Here is a 12,709-nt window from a genome sequence, read left to right as displayed (position 1 = left end):
GAGCACTTTTAACCCCCAGGTGCTTCACAAATTGATCCGTAAAAATAAAAAAGTACTTCGTTTTCACAAAAAATTTCTTTTAGCCTCAATTTTTTCATTTTCACATGGGCAACAGGATAAAATGGATCCTAAAATTTGTTGGGCAATTTGTCCTGAGTACGCCAAAACCTCACATGTGGGGGTAAAGCACTGTTTGGGCACACGGCAAGGCTCAGAAGGGAAGGAGCGCCATTTGACTTTTGAATGAAAAATCAGCTCCAATCGTTAGCGGACACCATGTCGCGTTTGGAGAGCCCCTGTGTGCCTAAACACTGGAGCTCCCCCACGAGTGACCCCATTTTGGAAACTAGACTCCCCCAAGGAACTTATCTAGATGCATAGTGAGGACTTTGACCCACCAGGTACTTCACAAATTGATCTGTAAAAATGAAAAAGTACTTTTTTTCACAAAAAAATTATTTTAGCCTCAATTTTTTCATTTTCACATGGGCAAAAGGATAAAATGGATACTAAAATTTGTTGGGCAATTTTTCCTGAGTACAGCGATACCTCACATGTGGGGGTAAACCACTGTTTGGGCGCACGGCAGGGCTTGGAAGGAAAGGAGCATCATTTGACTTTTTGAATGAAAAATTAGCTTCAACCGTTAGCGGACACCATGTCGCGTTTGGAGAGCCCCTGTGTGCCTAAACATTGGAGCTCCCCCACAAGTGACCCCATTTTGGAAACTAGACCTCCCAAGGAACTAATCTAGATGTGCGATAAGCGCTTTGAACCCCCAAGTGCTTCACAGAAGTTTATAACGCAGAGCCGTGAAAGTAAAAAATCATTTTTCTTTCCTCAAAAATTATTTTTTAGCCCGCAATTTTTTATTTTCACAAGGGTAACAGGAGAAATTGGACCCCAAAAGGTGTTGCCCAGTTTGTCCTTAGTACGCTGATACCCCATATGTGGGGGTAAACCACACAACACTGTCGAGGTGCGCATCAGCCATTATCAATACTGTCGAAATGCGCATTGACCATTATCAACACTGTCGAAGTGCGCATCAGCCATTATCAATACTGTCGCAGTGCGCATCAGCCATTATCAATACTGTTGAAGTGTGCATCAGCCATTATCAATACAGTCGAAGTGTGCATTAACCATTATCAATACTGTCAAAGTGTGCATCAGCCATTATCAATACTGTCGAAGTGTGCATCAACCATTATCAATACTGTCGAAGTGTGCATCAGCCATTATCAATACTGCCGAAGTGTACATCACCCATTATCAATACTGTCAAGGTCTGCATCAGCCATTACCAATAGTGTTAAAGTGTGCATCAGCCATTATCAATACTGTTGAAGTGCGCATCAGCCATTATCAATACTGTCGAAGTGCGCATCAGCCATTATCAATACTGTCGAAGTGCGCATGAACCATTATCAACACTGTCGAAGTGTGCATCAGCCATTATCAGTACTGTCAAAGTGTGCATCAGCCATTATCAATACTGTCGAAGTGTGCATCAGCCATTATCAATACTGTTGAAGTGTGCATCAGCCATTATCCATTCTGTTGAAGTGTGCATCAGCCATTATCCATTCTGTTGAAGTGTGCATCAGCCGTTATCAATACTGTCGAAGTACGCGTTAACCATTATCAATACTGTTGAAGTGTGCATCAGCCATTATCAACACTGTCGAAGTGTGCATCAGCCATTATCAATACTGTCGAAGTGTGCATCAGCCATTATCCATTCTGTTGAAGTGTGCATCAGCCGTTATCAATACTGTCGAAGTACGCATTAACCATTATCAATACTGTTGAAGTGTGCATTAACCATTATCCACACTGTCGAAGTTTGCATCAACCATTATCAATACTATCGAAGTGCGCATTAACCATTATCAATACTGTCGAAGTGTGCATCAACCATTATCAGCTCCGTCATAGCATCTGTCACAATCTATTGTTTCTAGATTATTGATCCGTGTTCTAATTGTCTTTCTGCGTGATCCATGTACAGGAAATGCATCTAACCACAATAATAACACTCTATTGGCAGGTTATTAGCTAGGATTTTTGTCTTTGCTGCAGGCATATTTAGATCAATTGATGACTGCGCAGCCACAGAGGAATGGCAGCGGAATATGAGAAAGACCTCATAAATGAGAACATTGCTTCATCATCGCCGGTGCTTCCTGTGCTATGTCTTCACTACAGACCTACACATATCCAATTAGAAAAAGAAAACACACAGATATGCAAAGATTGAAAGCCAAATCTGGCATTAATTAGGAAACGTCACCATAGTGAATAATAAACCCAGAGGAGAGAGCAGCCCAAGAAACCGAAATCTTTCCACCCACTCTCTGTAAGAGATGAGATGTCAAAGCTCACCGAGGCAGCTTCAGCCACATGACCCAGACTGGTGACCATTCTCGGTTTTCAATGCCATCCTGGACCGGCTCCATGAGCAGGGAGTCGCTGCTGATGTCTTCCTCTGGCTCATATTCTTTCGTTTCCAGGGCTCTCAGAACCACACAAGAGGAGGAAGAGTTTTTTAGTAGTGACACGGCTTCGCTACGGCTGACTCCTGTAAGGTCTACACCATTGACATTCAGTAGAATGTCACCTGTGTAACAAAGAAACAGAATATGTCTTAGCATAAACCACACTGGCACGTTACATGGAATACATCATTAGAAAATGACACGTTATTTAAAAGATTAATAACTGGTTTCATTTTTTTTTCCATATATCAATAGTAAAATAAACATTTTTGTTACAGTATATTCTGTTCTTTATTTGAGAAATATGCTTTTCTGTCTTGCTGGACTGATTGTTTCTACTCATAATTATCAATTCATGGGTAAACACTGTATTCAGTGAACACCGATCTTCCCATCAGGAAATTGGTGCTTATAAAGTTTTATGGAGAACGGTAACTGTCAGGAGAGCTTACAGCAGAATGTCTGTGTCTGCCCCTAGATTCTCCCTCCTATTCTCCATTGTCCAATCTCCATAGAATTTTATGACAATCCATCAGCTGTTTTTGCAATTTAATCTGAGGGAAGCATAATATAGAGCAAGAGAGCCTGATTCCAGTAATGTGTCACTTATTAGGCCGGCGTCACACTCAGCGTATAAAAATACGGTCCGTAATTTACGGCCGTAATACGCAGAAAAGTCCTCAAAATAGTGGTCCGTATCTCCTCCGTAGGCAGGGTGTGTCAGCGTATTTTGCGCATGGCATCCTCCGTATGTAATCCGTATGGCATCCGTACTGCGAGATTTTCTCGCAGGCTTGCAAAACCGACATACGGATATACAAGAGATCCATGTGCTCAAAAAATAATAAAAACATATGTACTGTCTATATATATATATATATATATACATACATTTACATATATATACATATATATATATTAATATTTCATCCAGCGCGAGATAGCTTAAAAGCCGGTAATTCAATTGCCGGCTTTTGTTATCTCCTTCCAAAACCCGACATGATATGTGACATGGTTTACATACAGTAAACCATGTCATATTCCCATTTTTTTTGCATATTCCACACTACTAATGTTAGTAGTGTGTATGTGCAAAATTTGGGCGTTCTAGCTATTAAATTAAAGGGTTAAATGGCGGAAAAAATTGGTGTGGGCTCCCGTGCAATTTTCTCCGCCAGAGTAGTAAAGCCAGTGACTGAGGGCAGATATTAATAGCTTGGAGAGGGTCCATGGTTATTGGCCCCCCCTGGCTAAAAACATCTGCCCCCAGCCACCCCAGAAAAGGCACATCTGTAAGATGCACCTATTCTGGCACTTGGTCACTCTCTTCCCATTCCCATGTAGCGGTGGGATATGGGGTAATGAAGGGTTAATGTCACCTTGCTATTGTAAGGTGACATTAAGCCAGATTAATAATGGAGAGGCGTCAATTATGACACCTATCCATTATTAATCCAATAGTCTGAAATGGTTAAAAAAAACACAAACACATTATTAAAAAGTATTTTAATGAAATAAAAACACAGGTTGTTTGAATATTTTATTATTCTGGTAATCCACCTGAAGACCCTTGCTCTGTGACAAAGAAAAAATAATAAACCAACAATATACATACCTTCCGAGGATCTGTCACGTCCCACAATGTAAATCCATCTGAAGGGGTTAATTTTTTTTACAGCCAGGAGCTCTGCTATAATGCAGCTGTGCTCCTGACTGTAAAACCCCAGCGAATGAATGGAAACTAGGTCAATGACCTGTAGTTACCTTCATTCGCGGTGAGGCGCCCTCTGCTGGATGTACACCGCACTGAATTGCCGGCTTTTCTCTCTAACACCGCTGCATATTTCTCACAAGTCACACTGCTGGTCCGTGTGTAATCCGTATTTTTCTGGCTTCCATAGACTTTTATTGGCGACTTTTTTGCGCAATACGGTGACAAACGCAGCATGTTGCGATTTTCTACGGCTGTAGAAAGCCGTATAATACGGATCAGTAAACTACGGCAGATAGGAGCTGGGGCATAGAGAATAATTGGGCCGTGTGTAATGCGTGTTTTACGGACGTATTTTATGCGCTCATACGTCCGTAAAACTCGCTAGTGTGAGGCCGGCCTTAGTCTGTGTGTTTTATCGGCAGGTCATTATCACTGCCTGACTATATCTCATGTGCAGTTCAGTCAGGCTAATCTATGTAACCCTACCCTAACCACTACTTGGCAGCCTGCTGACAATGTACAGTCTGAAGAGACAATTGGCATATTCAATTTCCCATGCTTGGCTTATAAGTCTCCTCACACTGACATGCCAGGCTCAGCTTGTCATTTTCAATAACGAGAACCGTTACCCCTTTAGACTACAATGACAAAAGAAATGTATGTTGGATAATGAGGGAAAGGAAGTTCCAGCACTGATAATTCTGGCTGAATGCTTTTGAAAGGGAACCACCCATTCAAAAAGAGATAATGGTAAATGGTGATTGTTTTGAGACACAGATTAGACTGATATGTGAACTAAGTGTCTTTTTAACTTGTTGTGGGGGGGAAGAAGACATCAAGACAGTGCTCTTCTATAGGTTTTGCATCAGATGTGAGGTAGATTTTAAAACCCATAGCCAGGTGTTATCAAATGCATTGCTCACCATCTCAGCAGCCTGATCTCCATCTTAAGTCAGAAACCCATTCTTCAATTCTGAGACACAATCTGAGTTATTGCTGCACATAATTCCCATTATATGTACTGTATACACTGCTCAAAAAAAAAAAAAAGCAAACACTAAAATCCCCCCTCCTAGATATCACTGAATGAAATATTCCAGTTGTAAATCTTTATTCATTACATAGTAGAATGTGTTGAGAATAAAGCCGAAAAATGATCAACGTAAATCACAACTAACATCTCACGGAGGTCTGGAGTTGGAATGATTCTCAAAATCAAAGTGGAAAATGAAGTTAAGGCTGATCCAACTTCAGTGGACATGCCTCGAGACAAGGAAATGATGCTCAGTAGTGCGTGTGGCCTCCACGTGCCTGTATGATCTCCCTACAATGCCTGGGCATGCTCCTGATGAGGTGGTGGACGGGCTCCTGAGGGATCTCCTCCCAGACCTGGACTAAAGCATCAGCCAACTCCTGGACAGTCTGTGGTGCAACGTGAAGTTGGTGGATGGTGCGAGACATGATGTCCCAGATGTGTTCAATTCAGGTCTGGGGAACGGGCGGGCCAGTCCATAGCTTCAATGCCTTCATCTTGCAGGAACTGCTGACACACTCCAGCCATATGAGATCTGGCATTGTCCTGCATTAGGAGGAACCCAGGGCCAACTGCACCAGCATATGGTCTCACAAGGGGTCTGAGGATCTCATCTCGGTACCTAATGGCAGTCAGGCTACCTCTGGCGAGCACAGGCTGTGCGGCCCTCCAAAGAAATGCCACCCCACACCATTACTGGCCCACTGCCAAACTGGTCAAGCTGAAGGATGTTACAGGCAGCAGATCACTCTCCACGGCATCTCCAGACTCTGTCATATCTGTCACATGTGCTCAGTGTGAACCTGCTTTCATCTGTGAAGCACACTGGACGACAGTGACAAATTTGCCAATCCTGATGTTCTGTGGCAAATGCCAAGCATCCTGCATGGTGGTGGGCTGTGAGCACAACCCCCATCTGTGGACGTTGGGCACTCAGACCATCCTCATGGGGTCAGTTTCTAACCGTTTGTGCAGACACATGCACATTTGTGGCCTGCTGGAAGTCATTTTGCAGGGCTCTGGCAGTTCTCCTCCTGTTCCTCCTTGCACAAAGATTGAAGTAGCGGTCCTGCTGCTGGGTTGTTGCCCTCATATGGCCCCCTCCATGTCTCCTGGTGTACTGGCCTGTCTTCTGGTAGCGCCTCCAGCCTCTGGACACTACGCTGACAGGCAAACCAAACCTTCATGCCACAGCTCGTATTGATGTGCCATCCTGGATGAGCTGCAATACCTGAGCCACTTGTGTGGGTTGTAGAGTCCGTCTCATGCTACCACGAGTGTGAAAGCACAACCAACATTCAAAAGTGACCAAAACATCAGCCAGAAAGCATTGGTACTGAGATGTGGTCTGTGGTCCCCACCTGCAGAACCACTCCTTTATTGAGGGTGTCTTGATAATTGCCAATAATTTCCATCTGTTGTCTATTCCATTTGCACAACAGCATGTGAAATTGATTGTTAATCAGTGCTGCTTCCTAAGTGAACAGTTTGATTTCACAGAAGTTAGATTTACTTGGAGTTATACTCTGTTGTTTAAGTGTTCCCTTTATTTTTTTGAGCAGTGCATTTCTCCAGACACACACACACACACCACACATATACACACATACACATATACACACACATATATACACCCACACACACATACATACACACACACCACTCATTCTTTCCGGACATGTAGGTGTTGGAACGTGTGACGTGTGACCTTGTGCTGTGACAGCAGGACGCCAGCTATGTGCAGCATGTCAACATTCCACTATGACCACAAGCAAAACATCCTCCCCCACTCATTCCAGGAGCAGCACACGAGGAGAAAGCAGCATCAAAGTAGTCACTGCTGAGTCTCCGTGACCTTCCAGTAACAGAAAAAATCATGTCACTTGTGTGGTCACTGATGATACATCTTGTTTGACAGAGTTTACAGGAAAGTGGGAGACTGCACTCAGAATCGGGCTGTTGTGGGAAATGTGGAATGTGCGCACAGCTTAGATAAGTGACTCCGGACCCTCACACATTCTTTCACCCTGCCATGTTCTGCTCACTGATGGAAGCCAGCAGACACTAAGACATAAGAGTTTGACAATGATTCTAATTGAAACCGAAATGTCAAAAAGAAAGCTTATGAATGAGGAGAACTCAGGAAAGACAAACTTTTCATCACTTTTATTTCCCTGTGTTCATACAGGTCTACACTATAAACCTTCTACCTGCAGATCGAACTATGACCAGACACTTTAAATGGAATGTGTGAGCAGAAAGCGAGCCACTGTTTGAATTACGTTTCTACATTAGATGTATTACGGATTTTTGGTGATGTGTTTTGCAGTTTTCCATGTCACTATCTACGGCGGTAGATAGCTACAAGTTTTGTTATAAGGTGCTATGCAAAGGATTAAAGGGAACCGGTCATGTCCCCAAACACTGTTATCTTGCAGTTATGGGGTAAATGTAAAGGTTACTAGCATTCTATAGCCTTTGGCTGCCGCACTGAGAGCCCTGAAAGCCCGGCTACTGGGAGGAAATGAATCTTACTCCTCCCAGCAGCCTCCAGCTAAGGCCGGGGTCACATGAGTGAATGTTCTCTCCTTTGAGAGAATTGGGTCAATTATACTAATCACACTTCTCTCAAACTCTGATCTCAGTTTGATCCAAGTGTGATTCGATTCTCCTGCATGCAAGAATCGGAGGACAGGTCTGGAGAAGATGGAGAACTTAACTTCTCCATCTTCTCCATTGTCTGAATGTGCGGATATCTGACTACATTTCACGATTCCTCTGCTCAGTGAGTGATTGCTATACTGTTCTATGGAAACTGTCTGTCCAGCTTCTGTTTGAGGACTTCCATTGAAGGAGAACTCATCACCTCTCGTGGCAGCCTGTTCCACTCATTGGTCACATTCACTGTCAAAAAGTTTTTTCTAATATCTAATCTGTATCTTCTCCCGTTCAATTTCATTCCATTGCTTCTCGTGTTTTCATGTGCAAATGAGAATAAAGCTGATCCCTCTACACTGTGACAGCCCTTCAGATATTTGTGACAGCTCTTGAGACGTATGACTCAACAAAGAAGATTACCTGTTTTTATTCTCCCATCTCTCCCAATGACTCCGTCGGGGTCTACACTTAAGACAAAAATAGGCAGGTCCCACTCCCAGTTTGATGCTCCGCCTGCCACTGTCATGCCGAGCGACTCTGAATGCTCCTTCACAATGTTCACAACCTTCTCCACGCACAATACTGTCCGATTAGCATTCTGGTAACAAAATGATGAAGGCGTAATAATGAGAAAAAGAATATAGGTGCATAAATATTATATACATTGTATACGGTATTATTTTGTTATAGAATGATGATACAAATGTTTATGTCTACCAACAAGTCAACACTATTTGTTAATAAAATCAATATAAACTGTGAGACAATTGTGATGACAATGAAAAATATACCGAATTCATGTCAAATCAGTTATATTGAGCAATTGTCCATATTATTGCTTTATTGCACAGAAATACAATAGGTACTCTTATAAAAATATGGCTTGAAAAGTAAGGGAATGTCCAAACAAAACAACCTTACATAATCTGGATATCACCAGATAGTGCCATTAAGACCGACTCGTGAGAAAATCCCTATATTTATGTGGTAAACCAGTACAGACTATTTTATTGATTGTCGGCTTCAAATAACCTACCACAAACCAATACACACACGCTTTCTCTCTACTATATACAACACTACATGATACAGTCTTTAGAAAAATTTGATCTAAAATTAAGTTCTGAGTCCAACTATGGAAAAATACAAGTTAGACATTTTACAGAAAATATTGACCCTGAAGGGTAAGTCCCTCCATGTCAAACAAAGATGTGTAAAGCTGGATCCAGGGCTTAGCAACGGTGACACAGTGAAAGCACCAAAAAGTAATGCAAATATGAAGCACCAAAAATCAAAAAGAATCTGTCACCAGATGAGAGCAGTATCTATATATATAATTGCCTAAGGGTTTTTCCGTCTGTTTGTCTGTCTTTCTGTCTGTCTGTCTGTCCAGGAAATCCCGCGTCTCTGAGTGGTCGAGGCCGCCAGGCCTCGACCAATCAGCAACAGGCACAGCGACGATGATGTCATAAAGGACGTAGAAATCCCACGTTTCTGATTCAGCGACGGGCACAGTATCGACGTAGATGTCATAATGGTTGTCATGGCGACGATGATGTCATAAAGGTTGCCTCGACCAATCAGCGACGGGCACAGTCTGCCGCGAATTCTGGAATCATCATTGTCCATATACTACGGGGACATGCATATTCTAGAATACCCTTTACGTTAGAATTGGCGTAGGATTTAAATTACGAAGCACGATTTAAATCCCGCGGCAATGTCGCTGATTGGTCCGTTACCGCTGCTATTAACCCTGTGTGTCCCCAACATTTTACTATTGATGCTGCCTATGCAGCGTCAATAGTAAAAAAATCTAATGTTAAAAATAATATTAAAAAAAAAAAAACCTGCTATACTCACCCTCCGTAGTCCGACGATGCGCTCGCACCTTCCGCCAGCTTCCGGTCCCAGAGATGCATTGCAAAATCACCCAGAAGCACTGCTCCTAATAGCCGGTTTCCTACTCCACACTGATGAGGGGCAAATACCCTGAAACAGCTGTCTGTGGATGGATACCATGTTTTGGCATAGGTGGTTTTCCTTTTTGGATGCTGCCCTTCCCATGGTTGTTCCTTCCCAGTGAAAGACCCGGCTATTTATTGCTTGCGTTGAGAAACACGTGATGGTGTCTCCGCGGCTTTTCTACATTAATATTAGCTAGGACTGTCCCGATTGGATACACCTTGTCGGCATGGGATGGCCTTTACGCTGTTTTGATCAAAATAGTTATAACTAAGTATCCCATGTTATTTACATATATTATTACTATTTACTAAAAGGAATGTTCACATTTTGTTATTGTCTTGGGATTTGACCGTTAAATGGCCATAGTGTGAACATGCTCCTATACATTCCATAAATACCAACTTATGCTGCGGCTCATTTTTGGGGGTTTGCTATTGTTGGGAGATTATAGATGGGAGATTTTCACATGACTGCAAGGTAGGACTGCACAAGGTTTCTTTGTAGTCTGTAACTATGGAGACACATAATCCTGCATAATAGCTGTAAACATAAAACATACTGTATTTCTCCATTTTTATTTTGCTTTCAAACAATAAAAGTTAGAGTACATATCCTTTAAAACAAAGATCATATGTATACAACTATTACAGTATATATTGTACATAAAACTTTATTTCCAAAAAGTTGGGACTGTGTAAAGTTAAAAGAAAACAATAATGCAAATATTTGGAAATCTCTTACAGCCATGTTTTATACACAACAGAACAAATAACAGGGAAAATTATACATTTTTCCATTTCATTTGAAGAAATGTAAGTCATTTAGAAACTGATGGCAACAACACATCTCAAAAAAGTTGGTTCAGGGTTAGCAAAAGGTTGGAAAAGTAAGTGGCACTAATGAAAGCAGCTGGAGGATCAATTTTCAACTAAGTTACATGACTGTAACTCAAAGGCATTTTCTCAAAAGAAAATGGGTCAATACAAATGTTTGGACACCCCCTTTTGCAAGAACCACAGCTTCTAAACACTTTTTGTATCCAGCCAAGATTCTTCAATTGTTGTTTGGGGTATTTTCAGCCATTCTTCCTTGAAATATTCTTCCAGTTCTGTGAAATTCCTGGGTTGTCTTGCATGCACTGCTATTCTGAGGTCTAGCCACAGATTTTCAATGATGTTGAGATCAGGGGACTGTGAGGGACATTGTAAAACCTCCAGCTTGCACCTTTTGAGGTAGTCTATTGTGTATTGAAGTGTGTTTCCGATCATTATCCATTTGTAGAAGCCATCCTCTTTTCAACTTCAGCTTTTTTTTTTACAGATGGTGTTATGTTTGGATCAAGATTTTGTTGAAATTTTACTGATGTGTTAATTTAAAGTAAGTACAACGGGGTAATAATAATATATATGTAATCATGGATTACCCTAAAAGAACAAATTTTATTAAATATGCATCTAAAAAAACCAACAACCAATGGCTCACCAAAAACGAAAAACAACACACCGTGAACAAACTAGAGTTCCCCCCACTCTAGTTTGTTCACGGTGTGTTGAAATTTTACTGATGTACAATAACAAATTGTATTGTGGTACCGTGTTAGCCAGAAAACTCGATGTGAATACTTTTCTGCAAAAAAGGAACCACTCAAAACAAATAATTTCAGGATCCTAGAAACAACCAAAAAACCAAACACAAGGATCCTTAAAATATAACGTTTAATAATTCAAGCTAAAAACTGTTTGTTCCAATTTCTGAAACATAGGTATTTTAAAAATGCAGCTCATGAAAGCCAAATACGAACTACCTTGCCTTGTCACGTGCCCTATTCCTGGTCCCTACCTGACAGCGGAGGTTGGCACCCTAAGTTTCTGCGGTAGGCGCCCCCGCTCCTCGACGACTGGCCCTAGTAACCCTAAATAAACCCTATATTCCCTAGAAGAGACATACCAGATATCACTACCCCCCAAAAAATGAAAAAAAAAAATACACAAATTAGAATAGAAAAAAATCAAAAAATAAACATAGCAAAAAAAACAAAAATTTGCTATTTTCCACCAGGCAAAAAAGTCCCTGAAAGGGGATAATAGAAAATATCACAGCCAAATGGGTAAGAATAACACCAATGTCTCATTTATCCAATAAATATATTCTGTACATCCAATGACGTTCCCTAAAAGAGACGTACCCAATACCAATACCCCCCAAAAAATGAAAGGAATATAAAAAATAAAAAAACTGCAAAACTAGGAATGAAAAAAAAAAAAAAAAATGAACATAGCAAAAAAACACAAATTTGTTGTTTGCCAGCAGACAAAAAAGTCCCTAAGAGGGAATAGTACAAAGTCACACCCCAATGGGTAAAAATACCAATGTCTCGTTTATCCACAAAATATCGGCGGGCCACTCCATCCTACATTTATACTTTAAGAAAAACATGTAGTTCTGCAAGTCCAAAAGTTTCTCAAAAGTCAAATGACTCCCAGATGTATGATGTTCTCAATAGGACAGTGGCCCACATCAGCACAGAGACATCCCAGCAAAAACAGGGGACCACCAGAGCAGGTTAAAAAACTGTCCAAAAACACCCCATAGTTCAGTGCTGTATCAAACGCTTCTACTCATCTGCGTCCCAGAGGCGTTGTGGGTGGTTATACGATCATCCAGCTCCATTTGTCTCCTGCCGGGATATCCTCCCTATTCTGCCCGACGCGTTCACCCCCCCCCCCCCGTGAGAATCCTGGGGGTTCATCAGGGGACATGGATCAATGCCACAGAGATATAAAGGTGCAGGCTTTCATTGTTTGGAGGGTATTGGTATTGGGTACGTCTCTTTTA

At 41.6% G+C, this 12,709-nt stretch overlaps 1 protein-coding gene across 3 annotated transcripts in view; it reads right to left on the bottom strand.

Annotated features, from left to right (window-relative positions):
* Positions 1-12,709, bottom strand: part of LNX1 (ligand of numb-protein X 1) — a 289,799-nt gene that overhangs the window by 54,201 nt on the left and 222,889 nt on the right. For all 3 annotated transcript variants that reach the window (XM_069744472.1, XM_069744473.1, XM_069744474.1), the window contains 2 exons: positions 8,327-8,504; positions 2,389-2,623 (listed from right to left, as the gene is read on the bottom strand). In XM_069744472.1, the coding sequence (XP_069600573.1) occupies positions 2,389-2,623; positions 8,327-8,504 (413 nt within the window). The remainder of the gene's footprint in view (positions 1-2,388; positions 2,624-8,326; positions 8,505-12,709) is intronic.

The sequence above is a fragment of the Ranitomeya imitator genome, chromosome 1, assembly GCF_032444005.1.
Source record: "Ranitomeya imitator isolate aRanImi1 chromosome 1, aRanImi1.pri, whole genome shotgun sequence".
Classification (NCBI taxonomy): Eukaryota; Metazoa; Chordata; class Amphibia; order Anura; family Dendrobatidae; genus Ranitomeya; species Ranitomeya imitator.
This window is presented reverse-complemented; position numbering and strand designations above follow the sequence as displayed.